Consider the following 21,918-nt stretch of genomic DNA (forward strand, 5'->3'; position numbering starts at 1 on the left):
TCAAGGGGTGCACAATAATGCTGCATGAAGAAGAGCCACCCATGTCCTAGAAGAAACCAGCAGTTTTTAAATACTTTACATTTGTAAGGTGGTAGGGTTAAAGAAATAAATGATACTAAAGGGAGATTTAGTATTACTCAAGCCACAATATTTGTCATTGTGAATGGATTGATTGACTTAGGGGAGGGGCAAGGCATGGTACACATGTGGAGGTCAGAGGGCAACCCTGTGGAGTTAGTGCTCTTCAGGGATTGAACCCAGGTCTTCATACTTGGCAGCAAGCACCTTTGTTCATTGAACTGTCTCACTGGCCCTCATCACACAACAAATATTTCTTCCAAATTCTTGATTTGTAAACCTCTTATTTCTTAGATAGCTCCCTCTAGTTCATCAAAACACTGTATGCCCAGTCATTCTCTCTTTTTCTAATTTAAATAGATTTTTTTTCGTTTTTTTACATACCAACCAGTTTCCCCTCCCTCCTCTCCTCCCATTCCCTCCCCTTTCCCATCTACTCACCTCTCCCTCCACTCCTCCTCCATCCCCATTCAGAAAGGGACAGGCCTCCCATGGGCTTGCACAAAGTATGGAGCATCAAGTTGAGGAAAGACCAAGTTCTTCCCCTCACATCAAAGTGTGGCCAAGTAATCTAGCATGGGGAACAGATAAGTTCCAGAGAGAGGTCCTGCTCTCTGTTAGAAGCTGTACTGTAGCAACCAAGCTACAGGATTGTCACACACATGCAGAGGGCCTAGGTCCTATGCAGCCTCCCCCTGACTGTTGGTCCAGCATCCATGAGCTCCCAAGAGTTCAGGTCAGCTATCTCTGTGGGTTTCCCCATTATGTCTTCTGTGGCTGGTATAATTCCTCCAAAAAGCAAAACAAACAAACAAACAATCAACCAACCCTCCTCCCATGAGCCAGGCCAGTCATTCTCCTCATTGGGCTTTTGTACTCTTCCATTTCCAGCTCACCTTTAGATAGTAATGAGTTTGATTTTTTGCTCATTACGCAAAGATGCACAATAAAGGTTTAGCTTCCAAATCAACTCGATTCCTTCAATAGATGATGGACAGAAAGAAGATAACTCATGATTTTTTTTTCTTTGCTACCAGTCATGTTGAATTTTTTCTGCTATTTCTATATTGAGCTAAACCAAGTATCTATTGGCTGTAATCTATTGGGACTAAAAATAATATTGAATGGTTTTCAAATATTACTGCTGAGTAATAATATTAGGACTCCCTGGACTTTTAAAATCAGTGTCTACATAACCCTAATTTATTGAAGATGCATGGAATAATATTGAGAGCCACAAACACTTTCTTTAATGTATTTTAAAAATACAAATGGCCTTTTATTATCAGATTTTTCTCAGTGATCCAAGTTTAAAACAAGGAAAGTTCACATCTGGGTTGCTGTGCAGGCATGTTTTGGTTTGCTTTATTTTCTGTTGCTGTGGAAACTACAAAAACAAAAGGCAACTTAGGGAAGAAAGGGGTTCATGTAGCTTACACTTCCGGGTCATAGTTTATCTGAGGGAAGTCTGGACAGGAAGTTAAGCAGAAACATGGAGATAAGAATTGAGGCAAGCACCTGGAGTAAAGCTATTACTGGCTTATAGCTTGTTTCATCTGCATTTCTTAAAGAAAAAAAAAGAAGAAGAAGAAGAAAAGAAGAAGAAAGCCTAGTCCAACTGCCTAGGAATGGTATGGCCAGTGAGCTGGACCTCCTACATCAATTAGCAATCAAGAGAAAGTCCCACCATGCTTACAGGACAGTCTGACCAAGGAAGTTCTTCGATTGAAATTCTCTCTTCCCAAGAGTCTAGGTTGTCAAATTGACAATAAGAGACATGCATATATGCAGTGTTTACTGGAATCCTAGCTGCTCAGGAGGCCAAAATGGAGGGAAGAGCACAAAGTCAAGCTTAACCTGTGCTGCAGGCTGAGTTTAAGGCCAGTTTAAGCAACTTAGTAAGATTTTATTTCAAAACAAAAAGTGAAAGAGGAGGTTGGGATATGGTTCAGTTACAGAGTGTTTGACAAGCATGCAAGGGACCCCAGTATCACAAAAGAAAAAGCTGAACATGAAAGCTAGGCTTTAGATGTGCCAAATCTATGGATATTGATTAAAAAACTTTCTATATGCTATCTATCTATCTATCTATCTATATATATATGTATATATGTATATATATATATCAGTATAAATCATATATATCAGTATAAATCATACATATATATGATTCATATACAATATATGAATCATCAGTACAAGAGATGAAGTGTCTGAGGAAGAAGTGTCCTTAAAGAAACAGTTATCAAACATCACCTTTTTGGAAAAGAAGCAGATTACTATCAGAGGTTACAATTCAGGTCAGCAGAGAAAGACTTTGGAGTTTTGAGTTGCCTAGTTATCATCTTTTTAGCAGCCTCTGCCTCCACTTTCGATCACTGAATTTAGTTAATTCTTCAGTGATTTACAGGACACAACAGAAGCACTATGCTGTTAAAGATCCTCCTCACTAACTGCAATTGAAAACTGAGGCACTGTTTCAGGAAGTCAGGCTTGGGCAAGGCTGACTTCTGTCTCATGGCCTCCTGTCTGAGGTCTGTTAGAACTGACCCATGTTTTCCAATTCTAAACAATCAAATATGACCCCCATAGATTCCAGTCACACCACTGGTTGATTGCCAGGAAGGAACCTCAGGATAAGACAGTTTGGTAATTCTGTGTTTGTTTGCTTTTCCTGGAATGCTCCATGCTCATGGCCTATTTCTGGGGCCCAAGTTCCTATCACCCATAAGACTTTATTTAGCCAACTGTTACAAGTCTCTGAATCTCCTATAGTTTTAATCTTATCCTGGAATTCCTAAATTATGACAATCTTGATACCATAAAAATTTGGCTCAAATATATTACCTTTATTTGCAAACAATATTCAGATAGAGAAGCAACTTGATAGTAACACTGTATACTTTAGTATACTAAAATATGGTATAAAAATGACAGGGAAATGCCCTGTGGATTTGTCATTCAAGACCATGTTAATGTCTGGTTTCATTTAAATAGAGACCATAACCCCCAGTGTTTGTATCTTACGTTTAAATTATGATTGACTACACTACACCTCAAAAGAATTTATAATTACTGTTGCAGATCCTAGTAAGCCATTAATTATTCTGCTGCAAATTAAATCAATACTATTTCATGGTTTATTCCAGAAAATGTGTCCTGAGGGAAATGGTTCACTTTAATAAAGTGATTAACTTCTTTACAGCAGGTGGATTTAGACATCTACTTTATTGTCATATTTATTGGACTCTTATGTATTAGTATTTGTTGGGAGCTGTGTTTCAAATTGTTATTAATGATGCTCATTAATTTATCCTAAATTATTCATCTTGGTCCTTGCTGGAGTAGTCAAGCATTTTCCTTTTTAAAAAATTTCTTGTCCTCTGGAAAATTCATGTAGAAAAACATCAAAGGAAAATTAAGCTGCCAGAAAGTAATAAAACAATCTTTCATGCTGTTTGGTCATTGTAGTGAAATCATAGGGCAAGAAAATTGAAGTGGTAGTCTAGACATAGCTTTTATTACCAAGGAAAATGAGCGGAATTCAAGGTTCTTATGTTGTCATGGTCAAAACATAGAGGAGTCCATGGGGAAAATTGGTTTTGTAGAACTGTGTGACTTTGACACTTCCACTGAAAAGGAGCCAAAAGCAGGGCACTTACAGCTTGCATTTGCCGAATGCTTGATAGACATGTGATTGATGGATTGGTTAGGTGGTGGGGATCTTGTACAATCACTACTCCTTTAGAGCACATTGCTGTGTCACCGAGCTGGTCATTTTTACAGGTCTCCACTTACCTCAGGACATGGATTACATCTCATTTCCTCTAACAGAGCGCGTGTTATGCTTTCCCCTCCCCAAACAGTATGATATTGAAGGTTGTATGTGTGTATTTGTGGCATGACATGCCCATTTCTGATAAGAGCATAAGAAAGACATCTGAGGCCATCAAGAGGAAGTTAGGATGACTGTGACACACATAGTAACACAATTGATTTTAGATCTTGAGAAATTACCTATGAGTTTCCCAAATAAGTCCAGAAATGTGACCTAATAAGAACTTTGTTGTTTGCTATATTCATTCTCTCAAAGACACTTTGGACAATGGCATTTTCATAAAAACGAAAGTAAAAATTTGTTAAGGACTTCAGTGCATTTGGAGTGTGCAAAACCCCAGTGTTGACCTGCAGTTGTCTAGGACGTTAGTTCTGTTTAGATCTGTGTGGTTTACAGGAATGTTTCCTTTGAACAAAATACAGAGGTCAGTTCTAACCTCACTCTGTTCATGACCTAACACAAGATTAGAAGCTGATGGAAAATTCCTTTAAGTGAATGAAACAGGACAGGAACTGAACTCCTCCCTCACTTAGGAGCACATGAGGCTCAAGAAGAGGAAAGAGTGGAGTGCAAATCTTCATAATCTACTCACAGTAGAGATGCTGTATCAGTTGAGAACACACAGTCATCCTTAGTATAAGTACTTCCTATTTTGCTCTTAGGAGACTAAGGGCAGATGCTCGATGATTAAAACTCACATGAGTCCTGAGAGATGGCTCAGGAGTTCAGAATGCTTGCTACCCTTGAAGAGGACTAAAGTCCAGGTCCTAAAAACCTATGTAACTCCAATTCCAGGGGATCCAGTGACCCCTTCTGCCTCTGTGGGCACCTGCAAACAACATATGTACATTATAACACACACACACACACACACACACACACACACACACACACACAAGTAAGTAAGTAAGGAAATAAATACATAATCAAGTCTGGGCACTGTGGCGCATGCCTTTAATCCCAGCATTTGAGAGGCAGAAGCAAGGAGGTCTCTGAGTTTGAGACCAGCCTGGTCTATATATATTGAGTTTGGGGACAGCCAACATTGTAGAGAGACCTCAAAATACCCAAAACAAACAAACAAACAAACACAACAATCATATGAAAGCATTAACAGATTAGCCTTTGCCTGGTAGTGAGCAGTAATGGGAAGCATCAGGGTGTGGAGTAAGATAAAAAGAAATAATACTCTAGCTGTACTTTGCAGTTTGAAAGTTATAGACTTTCCAAGATTTTGGAAACAATATTTAAAATTATCACTAATGTAGCTATTTATTATTATTTAAATAATATAATATGTTTCTCTGTGTGTGTGTTATGAGTGTGAGTGCAGTTCCTGTTGAGACTAGAGGCATTAGACATCCTTTGATAAGGAGTTACAGGCAGTTGTGAGCCTCCAGAGCTAAGAACTGAACTCAGGTTGTCTGGAAGTGAAGTTCCAGCTCCTAATTGCTGACTCAACTCCTCAGCCCCAATTTAGCAATTTTTGAGTATTTAATACATTCAAATTCTGTGCAAAGCACTTGAAGGAAATTTTGTATTTAGTTCTGTTGCTATTCCTGTAAAGTAGATCATTTTTACTACTACTCTTAAAAATTATTTTTATTTTATTTTACATATGATTATTTTTGCTTGTACGTATATGCATGTATGTGCCTTGTGCCTGTGGAGGTCAGAAAAAGGCACTGGATTCCCTGGTGTGGAGGTACAGTGGTCGAAGGCTACCATTCAGATGCTGGAAACTCAATTTCAAGAGTCCTCTGCAAGATTATCCATTTCACAAGCAAGACCCCTATTATTATTTTTTGATAAAGATACTGAACTTAGAAAGGCTAAGTAATTGAATCTTAACCACACCAATTAATTCATTAACATAATTTAAAAAATATAATTTGTAATCTTCTTTGTAGAATTTCTTTGGAAATATTGACCAGTGACAATTCACTATCACGTTGGACAAATTGGAATATGCAAGTTGACTGGCTTCACTTATGTCTTCTCAGACCCAAGGTCCATCTGTTTGGTAAAGGTGGCACTTCAGTCCTAAATTAAGCCCACACATGGTAACCCTGTGCATAATCTTGATCTTGGCCATCTGCAAATGATTCTTTTTCTGTGACTTCCTGTGATGTCTGTGGCATCTATAGTTCTTTACTGTTAGTATACTGCTTGGTCTTAGATAGCTGGTCTGTGAATTGTTGATCTTTGTCCCCTTTTGAGACTGCTGGGTGCTGTTTTTTTTTTTTTTTTTGCAGCATCTCGATAAGGATAAATACATCTCAGTCTTAGAAACTCCACATTGCAGTAGAGAAGTAAAACTGTTGTCTCCATTTTAAACCCATCTCCTAAGTCTAGGCAATTCCAGTTTAATAGCATACAACTTTGGTAAAACTTACCAGATATTTTGTACTGGCTTATTCTTTGTTCCTTTCTTTGTCTTTTCTATCCTGTCTTAGTTGGTGTTTCTATTACTGCGATGACACACGGTGACCACAAAGCAAGTTGGGGAGGAAAGAGTTTGTTTGGCTCACACTTCCACATAACCAAAGGAAGTCAGCACAGGAAGCCAAACAGGGCAGGATCCTGGAGGCAGGAGGTGGTACAGAGGCCATGGAGGGGTGCTGCTTACTGGCTTGCTTCCCCTGGCTTGCTCAGGTTTTATAGAACCCAAGACCATCAGCCGAGGCATGGCACCACTATGGGCTGGGCCCTTCCCCACTGACCACTAAATGAGAAAATGCCTTACAGCTGGGTCTCATGGCGGCATTTCCTCAACTGAGGCTCCTTCCCCTGATGACTCTAGCTCGTGTCATTGACACACAAAGGAGCAAGTATTTCCCAAGTACATGACCAACACATATATGTCTGTGTGAACTTTAGTTCACTTACTAAGCATATATTTATTTGAGTCTACATTCAGTGCCAGCCTGCATCTAGCAGTAGACAGACAATGGGGTGGGATTTAAAAGCAGGCAAACTAAGACAACAGAGCCCCTGCCCTGTAGCACTTCTTGTCCTGAGAGCCTAGACTACCTTCCCTACACAGAATCCCTCCTCTCTAACTGAAAATGACTTGATGATTTTATGAACTTGACCCACTGGTGGATGTGTCCCTTGCTCTTTTCTACTCTCCTGAAGAGGCAAAAGGATAGCTAATATTCCTCAGGTACGTTTTTAGAGGGTGATGGTTAATGAGGATTCATCTGTAGTCTTTTTCCTGTAAGGCCACTGGGCCTCAGACAAAGGCCCCGTGCCATGCTCGTCATTAATCAATTATACTAAATTCACAGCAAGATGGCATTTCAGTTTTGGTCAAAGGGCTCTTGCCACTTAATTCTTCTTAAGTCAAATATACCATGTATTAAGAATGGTAGTTTTGTATCCCTCGACCTTAAATGGCCTTAGTCAGCAAACATTTGTTGTGTACCCACCATGCTTTGTGGCTGTGATTTTTCATTATCATTCAAAGACTGGAATAGATTGAGAGGTGAAGCTATTTCTTGATTTGTAGGAGACCTGGACTGTGTCTTTATTACTTTCAAGGAAAATGCCAAACACTGACGAGTGACTTCAGAATTACTCACTCTTTCTTTCCTTTTTTTTTTTTTTTTTTTTTTTTTTGGGACAGGAGGGTTTCTCAGTGTAGCTTTGTAGACCAAGCTGGCCTCGAACTCACAGAGATCCACCTGCCTCTGCCTCCTAAGTGCTGGGATTAAAGGCATGTACCACCACCTCCTGTCTTATCCACAGGCATTCAAGCTATAGGTACTTTCTCTTGCAGATAGTATGATTATATGCTCTTTCTGGAAATGCTAGTCTTTACTTTTAAATATATTTATTAATTCTTTGATATTTGTACATGCCCATACACTGTATTTTAATCATACTTACTCCGGCCACTTCTCCTGAATTCACTTTCAGTCCCCCAACATCCAACCAGTCCTATGTCAGATCCATGTTGTTCATATACCCACGAGCGCGGGGCTACCTACTGGAGCATGGTAAAACTGTCGGGGGGGGCACACTTAAAGAAAACCGACTCTCCTTCTCCTAGCATCCATCAATGGCAATTACTCCTGGATTAGAGATAGGGTCTCATGAGCACCTCCTTCATTCGTGTTTAGAATCAGCATTCCTGAAACAACTGAACAAATGAAATGACCTGAAATTGACCAGATCTTATGCAGGAGACCCCAGCTCTTGTGAGTTCATGGGAACAACAGTCCTATCATGATCAGAAGATAGAATTTTCCCAGGTCTCCTGGAATTCTGACTCTTAGAATCTTTCTCCCTCTTCTTCCATGATGTTCCCTGAGGCCATGCACACAGTCTTACCTGAGTATACATTCTCAGATCTTTTTCTCCAATAGGTCCCAAGAAATAGTAAAAGAAACATTGGGTTGGCCATTGGGCAGTTGCAGATATTTGACTAATGTTCTATTCTTTTGACCCAACAAAAGGCAACTTCATATGGTTCAGTCTCAATATCACCTGCTGCCCTATGTAAACACTCTTGTTGGGGATAAAGACACTGTTACTTTTCTTTCAATTTTTTCCTATATGTGAACCCAGGCACATACCGCTGAGCAGACTGGGGACGTGGCTCCTCTTTTTCAAGTGTGGTGTTTGTATTAGAGCATCTCCACTTTTCCCTCCTGTTCACTCCAGCCCTTTCTCCAGAAGTCTGTCTTTTATAGCCTACCTCGTGTGATTTACTTGGCCTTGGATACTCGCTAGAGCTCAGGCTCAGGGGAGAGAACGGTGGGGCCTTCCTTCCCTGGATTTCTTGTTGTAGAAATATCTGCACCCTGTATCTCTAGTCTTGACTGCAATAGGAGTTATTCCTGGCTACAACTTCAGCTTCTGCATTTCTGAAGTCATATTTGTGATGCATGTGAGTTTTTAGGCTGTGTTTTCATAGTTTTTAATACCTACAAGTTAAGCATTAAGACTTATAAATGCCCTAAGGCAGGATCAGCAATTAGTATTCTTATAACTATACTTATTTATAGTTCTAATCTCAAATAATTATTAATTTCTAATCAAGCCCTTTTATCTTTACTGGAAATTTAAAATACAAAACACTATAGTTTCTTAATAAGAAATGCAAGACAACATCCAAACGTTTGTGAAATGTAATTATACTTTTACTACTATTTTCATATTAATTACTAGCCATGGGGGAAAAGCATTACATCAAATACACCAGAAAATTGGCAGCTAATTTTTTTCCAGTACATATATTTTCCAGTGTTTTGATCTTTACCTGTATATAATTGCATGCTATGTTGAGCAGGAAGAATTACTACCCAAAGGAAGGACTTTTACTTCATTGGGGTAACATTTTGACTTGTAACCACAGATTGACTATCTCCTTGCTAACTGGAGCACCTGGTGCAGATCAGCACTGTGTTTTAGTATTGTGTAGAGTTTAGACAAATCATAGGAATCATATTCTGGAATCTAGAAGACTCCTTGTCAGTGTCACAAGCCCAGTATTGACAGGCAAGAACAAAAAACATAAAACCAGGCTCCTTATTTCTGCCTCAGTCTTCCCATCAGTAAGAGTACCCCTGTCAGCGGGCACTTGGACACATTTTACCAGATATTAAAAGGCAGGAAGAAGGCAGTCTTGGTGCCCTCCTAACAGAAGGTCCGGTTTTACTCCAGGTGACAAGTATGCTCACAGGCTTCAGTGCTCTCTGAAATAAGCTAGGAGTAGGCAGTAAGAAAAGCTCAACACTACTCACTAGATAGTGTCACACATCTGAATCTGTTGTTCACTCCATCTTCATACTGTAGGCAAGAAACCCTGATGAACACATGCTAGGCACTTCTGAAACATTTCAGCTATCCTATGCCAATGAATTAGGGAGTTTATTGGAAGATTACCTGTGTGACAGTGTCTCATCTCCCCAATTCCTTCAAAAAGAGAAGCTACTTTCAGCATTATATGAGGGGAATTCTAGGCCTTTTGAATGTGTCTAGAGGTTAGAAGAAAGGTGGGTAAGACAAGGTTAGGAAGCCGGGTGACACACTTATTGACAGAACCTTGGATGAATATGCCAAATAAAAGATCTAAGAAGGCACCTCCCAACAAATATTTGATTCTGTTCTATAACTTAAGATAATAAAGTATGTCCACAATCACTTATAATACTTCCATGAAATACAACTGCATTTCCCTCATAGTAATAGCTGTTCATTTTCCCCATACTCAAATAAAATAGGAGTCAATTTAGATATTAAAGTATAGCTAACTACAATTTTTTTGGGGGGGATCATCAAATGTAGTCATCAGCAAGTCTAAACAATGTAGTAGAAGCTTGGAGTTTATCAACTTATGTATAAATATGAATTACTATAAGCTTTATTTAATCAGTATTAAATTCTGCTGTTCCATCACAGATTTAGGGGTTAATGAAAAACCCTTATGCATTCTTGGCTGGATTCCCCGAGCCTAATGTTTAATTGTGGGTTTCTGCATCTATTGCCATCAGTTACTGGATGAAGTCTCTCAGATGACAATTGGGCTAGGCACCAATCCATGAGTAGAGCAGAATATCATTAGGCATCATTACATTGACATTTTTTTTCCAGCATCATATATAGCTCTAACACTTGAAATAAATCAGAAAAGGGGGACAGAGTTCTTCTCTCTTTCTTCTCTCTCTCCTCTCCTCTCCTCTCCCGTCTCTCTCTCTCTCTCTCTCTCTCTCTCTCTCTCTCTCTCTCTCTCTCTTTCTGTTACTACCTTAATAACATCATTGGGGGACATTGGAGTCAATGACACTGTTCTCACATCAAGGAGAGCTACAAGTGAGCTCTTCTGGGAGATACAATTTTCCCTAGTAATAACATATTTAGTGAAAGTTTACTTGAGAACATTTCTTTTATTTTTACAAGGTTGAGGAATTTAGTCAACATTTTCTTTTTTCTCTGCCCATAGGAGATGGCTGTACCCAAGATCATGTACATGCTAAATTCATGCTCTTCCACTGGGCTATATACCTGCCTCCCATCTCAACCTTTTCAAAGTTGTGATTTCCAGGCCAGCGAGATGGCTCAGTAGATAAAGGCACTTGCTTCTAAGCCTGACTACTCGAGTTCATGCCCTGGGACCCACACATATGGTGGAAGGAGAGAACCAACTTCCATAAGTTGTTCTCTGACTGCCACACACGTCATGACACACACAGTAATATAATTTTAAAAATTGAAGGTTGTGATTTCTGTTGCTGGAGTTTCATGTCCCAGCAGGTCCCACAGCCCCTTCAGCCCCAAATAAGCACACAGACTACACAGACTCTATATTAATAATAAAACTATTGACTGATGTCTTAAACTTCTTATTGTCTACTTCTCTCTTAATTATTAACCCATAACTATTAATCTATGTATTTTCATGTGGTCTTGGCTTACCAGAGAATGCACAGATCTGGTACTCCTTTGGTGGCTACATGGTGTCTCTTCTGATGGTGCCTCTCTGCCTCTCTCCCCAGCATCCTCCTTGTCTCCTAGCCCCATCTATCTTCCTGCCTCTACTGGCCAATGAGTATTTTATTCATCAACCAATAAGGGAAACACACATACAGAAGGACATTCCCCCATCAGATTTCCAAGGAAAGAGATGATCTTCTATGCCTTTTCATTTGTCAGTTTCAAAACTAAAGCAATTTGAATGATGCTAATTCCATTGCTATAACACATGGAGCTTCACACTGCTAAATAATGGGATATGGGAATACATCAAACAGCTCTACTTCTGTGACGTTTACTTAAGAGTGTGAAATGTTTTAAATTAGACGATGTTAGCATTGATGGAATGTGCACAAGAGGAAAAATAATTTAAAGGCTTTGCTGCATTTTGAGAGCTGGATAAATTATTAGACTTAAAAATCAAGCATTGTGACCTGGGAGTAAAACAACAACTCTCCTACCCTCCTGGGTAGAGTGGAAATTAGGAGAAGTGTTTTAAAAAGCGATTCGATAGTGCCTAACAAATTTACAATGCATTTATCCATTAACCTGGTAATTTTGCATGCCGAGAATTTAGATAAGTTTATACAGGTATACCAAAATAGTTGTATGAGAATGTTCATCACAATGTTACAGTAGCAAAGGGAAACTATTTTAACAGTAAGTGCACAGTAGAAGAGAATGTCCTAATTAATATCATATATATATATGTGTGTGTGTGTGTGTGTGTATACATATATATATATATATATATATATATATATATATATATATGGAATAGTATAAGCCACTGAGAAGTATGTATGGGTAATTCTACATAAAACTGAGAAATAAACCAGGCATGGGCCATTAGGATGTCTGCATTGTATAATTTAGAAAACAAATACCTATGTATATGAGTTAATATAAGCACATCGGTATTCATCTCAGTATCCATTTATGTTTTAGAACAGACAGAATACTTCTGACTCCTGTGCTTCTGTGGATTTCAAAAGGTGATGTCACCTTCGATGGAAGAAGGATTTATTTATTTATTTACTTATTGTAGCTTTCTGTAACTTCCTGGAATTCTTACTAAGCTTATCCAACATTTTCTCTTTTAAACATTTCAGTGTAACTGTTCTGAAGTAAGACATTGTCGCTGTTCTTCATTTGTGTAACAACCCTTTCTGAAATAGTTTGAGACTCTTGTGACCTATCCAAGGTCATGAGGCATAACCAACTTAAACACATGAAGCAGTCTACTGTCAGGAAATCGACTTGTTTTCTGGGTGCTATTCACACCAGCAACAGTTCCTATGGATACCTTCCTGTCAGTGTCAGAGCACCCATTAGCAGTGTGGATGGAGGTCAGCTTAGGGTTGGATGGTTACAAACATGCACTCTGCCTTCCTTTCTGAGCAAGAAAATTGAGAATCACATATTACTGTCGTTTTTCTGGTCTGTGGTTAAAACAAAAAAAGAAAAGACTCCAAAACAAAATTCTCTCTGATCATGGATTCTTTTTTTTTAATTAATTAAATTTAATTTTTTTTTACATCCCAAGCTCAGTTTCCCCTCCCTCCTCCCTTCCCAGTCCCTCTCCCAATCCACTCCTCTTCCATTTCTGTTCAGAAAAGGCTAGGCCTCTCATGGATCTCAACAAAATATGGTGAGTTCAGTTGTGGTAGGACTAACCACCTCCCCTTGTGTAAAGGCTGGGTAAGGCAACCCAGTATGAGGAATAGGTTCTCCAAAGTGAGTCAAAGCATTAGAGACAGCCCCTGTTCCCACTGTTAGGAGTCCTGCAAGAAGACCAAGCTGCACAACTGTCATACACATGTAGAGACACAGGGCTGGTCCCATGCAGGCTCCCTGGTTGTTGGTTCAGTCACTGTGAGCTCTTATGAGCCAGGTTAGTTGATTCTGAGGGTTTTCTTGTGATGATGTCCTTGACCCCTCTGGTTCCTACAGTCCTTCCTCTCCCTTTCTTCAGCAGGATTCCCTGAGCCTAATGTTTGACTGTGGGTCTCTGCATCTGTTACCATCAGTTACTGGATGAACGTTCTCTGATGACAACTGGGGGTGGGCCCCAATCTACGAGTATAGCAGAGTATCATTAGGCATCATTACATTGACATGTTTTTCTCCAGTTGTGTTTGATTTCTCTTAGGTCTATGTGACGTTCATAGAACTGGGTCCTGGCACTCCAGGCAGTGTGAGGGATGGGCTCACTCTTGTGGCGTAGGTCTCAGGCTGCACCAGTCATTGGTTGGCCACTCCCACAATCTCTTCACTACCGTTACCCCAGTATATCCCACGGACAGGACAGACTGAAGGTCGAAGGTTATGTGGCTGGGTTCATGTTCCAGTTCCTCCATTTGATGTCTTGCCAGGTCACAGAATATGGCCAGTCCACTATTGCTAGGAGTCTTAGCTGGGGTAATCCTTGTAGATTCCTGGAAGATTCCTTTGATCCAGGTTTCTACTTGACCCCAAACTGTCCCCAGCCTTAAACCTTCTCAGTTTTCTCTTTCAGTATTCTCCCACCTCCATCCACCTCCCAACCCCACCCCTTGTGTCCCCATCCCATGATCATGAATTCTTACTTCATAGATCCAGTCTAGCTTCAGAACAGAGGGATGGACCCTCTGCTTTTGACACAGCATCATCTAATTTGGAAGCAGTTCCCAGGAGGACCCAAAAAGAATGACTGTGTTTTGCTTGTGACTCTTTTCAGAACTGAGACTTCCAGTGAGTCCCTCTGTGTGCCTGAATCAGGGAACGCAGTCACAGCTGAGAGATTCCAGTCACCTCCCAAAAGAAGTCAAGCCACAGATGTGGAAACCACAGGACTGGCGAGGCGAACAATTGTAAGATAAACACATTAAATGTTCTATCCAGTATATACTGTTGGAAGCAAAGGGAAAAAAAAGCTAGAAATCATATCTGAGGACTTGGGTGTGGGGAAGGGGCCCAGTGGAGAGGCTGCTGCTCAATGAATTGCTAGGCCCCACTCACAAGAACGTTCAATTATTGTGTCTTAAAAAGGAATGTCATCATTGACTTTCTCCTAGACTAATTCAAACTGCTGCTGTAGAATAAACATTTAGGTAAATTGGACTCTTGGCTAGTAAGTTATATTAATGTAAATTGAATTTAGAACCTTGAAAATGTAAGACTATAAAAATTTAACTTCTATTTTATACCCACATGACATTGCTTTAGTCTTTGAGTATGGCTGAATGGATTTTTGTTAGCTATTAAATTTTTATGACTCCTGCTACCTAAGAAGGGTATCAAGTTGTCCAACGTTTTTTGGGGAAATGATATTTTTAATACTAATACAACATTTGTATTAATTCTTTGAGAATTTTGTACAATAATGTATTTTGATCTTATTCTCTTCTTTCTCTTCCAACTCCTCCCAGATCCATCAGTCACCTTCCAACTTAATGTACCCCCCTTTTAAATAACCACCTAGTCAAATTTGTACTACCTACATAGTTTTAGTATAGAGCTGGTCCGGAGCTTGATCAAGGACCACACCCTTAAAGGAATATGACTCCCCCAAAAGTCATCAGCTATCAATAGCTCCTCAGTTAGAGGTAGGGGCTTGTCAGACCTCCCTGCTTTCATGTTCAACTGTCGAAGAGCTTATTCTTATGCAGTGAAGGCAAACAGAGCTTCTGTGAAGTCAGGAATGAAGCAGTTTCAGTCAAGTCCTCCCTGACCTTTGGTCCTCACAGCCTGTCTGGCCCCTCTCCTATGGGGATGGGGGCTATGTAGATGTTCTGTTTGTACCTGATTGCTCCAATGACACTTCTGCATTTTAATAAGTTGTGAGAGTCTGTTGTACAAGGAAACTTCTCTGATGAGGTCTGAGAGCTACATGAACGGAGAGGTATAGGAATAGGATTTTAGAGAGCAGTTTGATAATATGCCCATTTAACAAAATATTAGTAGTTTAGCCCTAGAACCTGTGAGTGCTTCAGGCAGAGTCGTAGCCAGATTTACAATACTAAACATCTATTTCCTCTTGCGGCACATGCCATAAGTTCAAGCAAAAAGTGCTTGCTTCACCCATAACAATTATATCATTATTGCACCCAGGGTCATATTTTGTCACCCAGGTCATTATTGTAGTTACAGGGTTCACGACTGGGTAAGACTGTTGATAACTTCTCCCTGCCCCAGGAAACTGACTTATAGTGCTGTTCAGTACTACAAAAGGTGGCCAGCAGGGAGCAAGCTTCCTGGTCAATACCAAGTTGATGTCTTTAGGTCCTGTGACCAAAGAGGGTATGTCTTCAGCAATAGAGTCTTGTCATCAGGCTCTGGTGGGCAACCAAGAGCACTAGCAATGGCCTGTATCATTGGAGAGATCTCTGGGACACTCCGAGACCAAGAACTCTGGAGGAAGTGTCCCACACTTTGCACTGGGCTTTTTATGTTGCTGTCTGTAGCTGCTGGGAGGAGCATCATCCCCTGCTTGGAGTGATTCTCATGAAACTCTTATGTGGAAAAGTGCTTATACATGACGTTTATAAACTAGTAGGTTTCTGTTAGGCTTCTCTGGACACCCTTAGGGCTAGTTTTCCCTCCCATGCCTCTGTGCATTCACGTATTTCCCCTTTCTCCCTTCCGGGCCACATGTATTCTACTATCCTCTCTCCTTAAGACCTCTCATTCCCCTCTCTACCAGTGGTCCTTCCCTCCTGGATTCTACAGATTCTAGGTAGAGGATTTTAGAATGTCTAAAAATCACAGGGGGAAAAATACATATTAATTACTTCGTTCAAGACGTAACTAAATAGGCTTGCCTCATCTAGTTGTGTAATGTTTCGGCATTTAATAGTACTAATTGAGAAATCATATGCAGTTTCTTCATAATATTTTAACTTTCGTGGTTGTCCGAAAAACAAGCTACATACATGTTATCAAGTAGGCTTAGGTACTTGATATAAAGATGTGGTACAGAAAAGCAAAAAAATCACATATTTCTTTGGTACAATTTATGATGGAAGTGTGTTTGTTTCATCACTAAACAAGAAACTAGTATTACTTATTGCTTTCTTTATATTCGGCCTTCAAGTTGGTCTTTAATTATTAGGAAGGATGGCATGTTTGTTAGGCAGATGTGAAGTAATTGGGGAAGTATTCTAGCATATTCTTGATGACCTGTCTGCTGTTAAACAGTTCACTGTTTTTGCACAAACAGAAGAGAAATCACCCAAGAAAAACCAGTAGGTGGGGGGAGGGGGAGCTTGTCACACAAATTCACGTACTCACTTCTGTCACAGTCCCATGAATCCAAGGTCACAGGTAGTGTGACTAATTTAATTTTCAGAAATCTTTAAACATTGTTGTTAGTATTGTTTTCCTTTAGGGGGGAAAATTGTTTAATTCGGTCTTCCAGTGCAGAGAATTCTACCCATTTGAGAGTGTGTCTCTGTGCCCATGTACCCCCTGGTGGTTAGAAAATAATCCACAGCTGCAATTGTTTCAGGAAATCCATACACAAAGACTGGGCTAAAGGGGTGTGTGTGTGTGTGTGTGTCTGTGTGTGTGTGTGTGTGTGTGTGTGAGACAAGAGAGAGGTGGGGGAGATTACCAAGCTTTAGGTCATTTTAGGTCATTCACACATTGCCTACTCAATTCTAAATGCAGTGCTATGTTTTGTTTTTGTTTATTATTATTATTATTATTATTATTATTATTTTACCAGGAATCATACTACAGTCCTTGCTCCACGTGAAGCAATCCTCAGAGCAGAAGAGCTATCTGTGATTCTTAAAGCCTACGTGTTGGTGACCTCCTTAAGGCCTTTGCGTGCGTTCATTCATTCAACTGGCACTGTGTGGAGCCCACCAAGAAAGAAACGCTTCACTGTCAAGGTAAAGATCCGACTGAAGCTGTTATTTCACACAGTTCGCCGAGGATAAGTAAACTGGGATATGCTGCCATTCTCCGACCTTTATGGCTATCAAATCGCTTTGAACAAAGATTACACTTTTTTTTTTTATTGCTGCAAGCAGAGATTTTCATTTAAGATGTACAAGTTCAAAAATAAGCTGGAAATAGCTTAATTCACTAAGGATCATGAAGGCCACATCCTATTTTTTTTTCTCTCCTCAACCCACCATTTTAGTTTGGTTCTTTGACTTATTACCCAGCTAGTTCTTGCCTGTTTTTTTTTTTTTTTTTTTTTCTGACTTTCCATTTATTAAGAAAAAAAATGTAATCAGCATAACAAATGAAATTACAACTTTGTTGTCTCCATATTCTACTATCTCTTTGGAGAGCTAGAGGACTGTTTTTGTTGACATCAGTCAGTCAATACTGGCATGTCTGTTGGGGGAGAAGAAAAGCCCTCAAGCGTGTGGAATATTGCAAGAAAGGCGGGAGTTTGCAGAAAGAGCTAAATGATACCTCCAAAAAGTTATGTTATGTGAGGTACTTACTCAGGTAGCAAAGATAGGGGAGAGCTGGTGGGCTGACCAACCCTGCAGTATCCAGGCCCAGAATCAGGGTTATGTGACGGCCGACCCCAATAACCACACTATCTGTGATCTGCTGGGGCACTGGGTGGAGTGTGTATGTGGATGATCCTGAAAATCCAAGGCTGCTGTATCTCCATGGACACAAGGCAGCAACGGGATGTCCAGGAAGAGTCCCAGTGAGGCAAGACTTTATCCTTCTCTGCTCCTCTTGTGCCTTGTGTGTGTGTGTGTGTGTGTGTGTGTGTGTGTGTGTGTGTGTGTGTTATGTTGGTGGGAGAGATGGGTGGGATCAGGGGGGCATGATGTGAAAAAGACACAAGTAAATAAAAAGAAAGTTAAAAAAAGAGAGAGGTAGCCCAAGTTAACTTAATTCAAAATAAGTTTCCTTAGAACACACTGGATAGAATTTAAGGAGAGTTTGATTTTATGGAAAATCATTGTTGGGAGCGCTGGCAGGAGAAAACAGGAAGAAACCAGATGAATGCACAATGCCACAAGGTTCAAAAGTGATTTGCATTATATCAATTACACTCTGCACTCTGGAAAGTGTTCCAGTGACAAGGACACTTTAATTGTCTGTTTAAATATGGTAACGAAAAGCTCACGGACCTAGTAATAGATATGGGCATTCTGCAGCCCCTGAAGTAGCTCACATTCTCAGGAAGCAGAACAGAGGGGCCAAGTCCTTAACCTTAAGATAGCATCTGAACTCAAGTGTGCAAAGGCCTGTGGCTTTCTGTGAATCCTGAAAGGACAGAGTCCAAGTTGGTTTATTGCAGAATGCCTCCAACAGAGTCTTCATGGTAGCTACTTGTGCTATGGTTATTCCCCCTTCCCCCCTTTGTATCTATCTAAATTAAATGCAACTGCCGATGTTTAGCCATTATGACCTAAAATAAAATTGGCAACTTCGGACGGATTTAACCAAATAGTGGAAGTTGGCCATAGACAGGTGAGAATGCCAGTATTCAGTTACGTTACATGTTAGGAATCATGCTAGGTGCTACTGTTCACAAGTACAACACACACATTTCAGCACAGGAAAGTCAATAGCGTGGTTTGGTCTGAAGTCAAAGTCCTGGGAGCCAAGAGCTGACATTGCAGATGGCAGAAGATGAGTGCCACAGCTCGAGCACACACAGGCGGCTTTGGAGGCCCCCCCTTCTATCTATGGTGTTGCTTAAAATGTTTTTCCTTTTATTTGTTTAAAACCACAGCTCCGCATTCATCAGTGTGGGCTTGAATACTGTGTAACTGTGAAAGCTATCATTCTTAATATCTGTAAAGGACAGCAGTCACCATTAGTTCAATGCATGCAGTTGTGTTCATTCCCTCATCATGATATATATATATATATTTACTTATTTATCTTGAGACAGAATCACAGCCTAACTTGTGATCCTCCTGCACTGGCATCTAGAATGTTGGGACTGAAAATATTCTCTACCATGCCAAAGCTATTGTTTATTGATTCCTGAAGGTTTTTTTTCCTCACTGATTTCTTTTCCTTTCCTTGTCTATTGGCTAAATGTTGATGTTGATTCTTTCTGTTTCTACTCCTTTTTTCGGCCTTCATGTGTGTGTGTGTGTGTGTGTGTGTGTGTGTGTGTGTGCGCGCAGCGCACGCGTGTGTGTGTGCAGTGTCCATGAGCACATGCATGCCCTCACTTGCATGGAGTGTGTGGTCGCACACATGCCAAGGCATATATCTGGAGCTCAGAGGACAACTTTCAGGAGTTGCTTCTCCCCCTTCTGTCTTTACGTGGGCTCAAGGGATCTCAAGGGATAGAACTCAGCTTGCCAGCAGTGCAGTGCTTTTATCTGCTGAACCATTTCTCTGGTCCTATAGTTTGATGGTGATGATAATGATGATGATAAGTGTGTGTGTCTATGTGTGGTATGGACCCACAATCCGTGACATATTTGTGAAGGTCAAAAAAAAAAAAAAAAAAAAAAAACTTTCACGGAGTCAGCTGTCTCCTTTCATAGTGGGTCTCAGGGATCAAACACGGGCCACCAGGCCAGTGCCATCGCCTGCTGAGCTATTGGCAGCCCTCTGTTCTCATATATTTTGTCTCTTCATGTGCTGTTCTGGAAGTGTTTATTTCCAGGACTATTGTGGTAAATAAGGATCAGGATAAACAAATAGGCCGAATAGATGTTTATTCAGGATGAAATAACCTACAACCTAGACAGATGAACACCAGGAAATTCAACCCGATCCTCTCCTGTCCGAGTCACGCCAGCAAGAGAGAGCGCCTTCCTGGCCCCCTCCGACCTCCTTCCTCAGGTCCTCCCCGCCCATCGCTCCACCCCCCAATGGGCGTGGTCAGTGCCACAGAAGGACTATCTCACTACACAGGACAGTTTAGTCTTATCTTCAAATGTATATGCATAACACATGCTGGAGCCCCTTGAGCTCTACTTCTATTAATTTCTCACTGTGTTTCTTTATATCACCGTTGGTGATTTCTCCTCTATGTTTCATTTTGTTTACATCCTTGACTATTTCCCACAGTATATTTGTTATGGTTATATTCGATGACGGCTTCACTGCATGGTATGTGTCATTCAGCTTGCTATGTTTTGATCGACGTAGTTGTTCACATGCGTGATGGTCACCGACTAACCCACTGAAACTGTAGTCAAGGCGAAATGAAGTGCTTTTTTCTGCATAAGCTGCCTTGGTCATGGTGTCTCTTCACAGCAGTAGAATGGTGACTCGGACAGTGAAGGTTGAGGTTTTGAGAAGAAACGAGGTAGAGGGTCACGTATGACTGGAAATCCCACACATCTCAACTAGGCACTTGAGTGGGACATTGTCCCTATATCTTGGGCCTGCATTCAGCATTCCCCAACAGCAAGAGGGGGAAAAACACCACAGAGAAGATACAGGAGGAAAATTTGCATTGAAAGTTTAAAGTTAAAATGATGCCATCGTGTAGCCTCCAACAACTCCCTCATCACATGTGACTCCTTCATGAATGTGCGATCTTCCCTGTCCATGGCCATGACAGGGCTGGCCAGTTCAAAACTGCTCTCAGAATGCCTTTCCCACAGGCTTTTGAGTCTTGTTCTTCTGTTGCCAAACCCATGCCTCTGCCTTGTGTTATTTATGCTAGTTTCCCATCATGAAAGGAAATCCAAGATTTTAATTATTCTGGTAATTTAAAAGGCACCCCTCTTTTTTTTCACCCGGAAGAGCCACTCCGCCTACTGCAGTGGAAATGACCCCAGAGATAATGAATTTTCTGTAACAGTTTTCTGTCTGTGTAGTTTCCCTGAAGCCAAGTCCATAGGAGTCAGTTTCCTTTACACTTTGAGCTTTATTCACTAATTTTCCTCTTCTATTTTTTGTCACGTCTTTGGGATGGATGTGCGTCGTGGCTGTGGCACAGGAGAGTATGCATTTCCTGTCAGCTTCATTCTGTTCTTAGGATTTGTCATGTGGCTGGTCAGTTTTCCATGCTGTAAAATGTTATTTTCTTCTGCTATTTTCAGATGTATAAATGCACACAGAAACCTCTTCATGCCAATCTGGAGGACAAAACATAAACTCACTTAAGTCTAACCATGTTAGATCAGCAGGCTGCTAAATTCTGTCCTTAAATTAGTTAGGTCAGTAGTGATTTATTCAGTGTTCAGTGAGGAAAACCCACTAAACTGGTTATCAGTGGCCACATATAGAATATCCTGGCAGCTGCAGGAAGTACAAAAAACAGTAAGGGATGTGACTGTGAGCTCATTTATTTCCAATTAGGCCTGTTGCTGAGATGCCTTATCTGTGAAAACTCCAGGAGCAGATGAAAAAAAAAAAATCAAGGCATGAAAACTTGAGAAATAATAAAACTTCTAACCTGAACTTTAAAAGTCACTTTAGGATGAAGATATTTTAAAATTTAAGGGAAGGGTTACATATGTCTAAGGATGTTCACTCTCAAAAGAGGTATGTAGAAAAATGAGGAACAGACTAATAGAAAAATACAGCATTTGGTCTCTGTGAATTTAGATAATTAGACATGCCACTGTGAAGACATTATT

General features: G+C 40.4%; 1 protein-coding gene across 1 annotated transcript in view; it reads left to right on the forward strand.

Moving 5' to 3' along the window:
* LOC127237995 (cadherin-like and PC-esterase domain-containing protein 1) overlaps positions 1-17,319 on the forward strand; it is a 78,211-nt gene extending 60,892 nt beyond the window's left edge. The window contains exons 6-7 of the mRNA XM_051206434.1: positions 14,115-14,247; positions 17,103-17,319. Coding sequence (XP_051062391.1) covers positions 14,115-14,247; positions 17,103-17,319 — 350 coding nt within the window. The remainder of the gene's footprint in view (positions 1-14,114; positions 14,248-17,102) is intronic.
* Positions 17,320-21,918: the final 4,599 nt, after the last annotated feature.

Source organism: Phodopus roborovskii, unplaced genomic scaffold, assembly GCF_943737965.1.
Source record: "Phodopus roborovskii unplaced genomic scaffold, PHOROB, whole genome shotgun sequence".
Taxonomy (NCBI): Eukaryota; Metazoa; Chordata; class Mammalia; order Rodentia; family Cricetidae; genus Phodopus; species Phodopus roborovskii.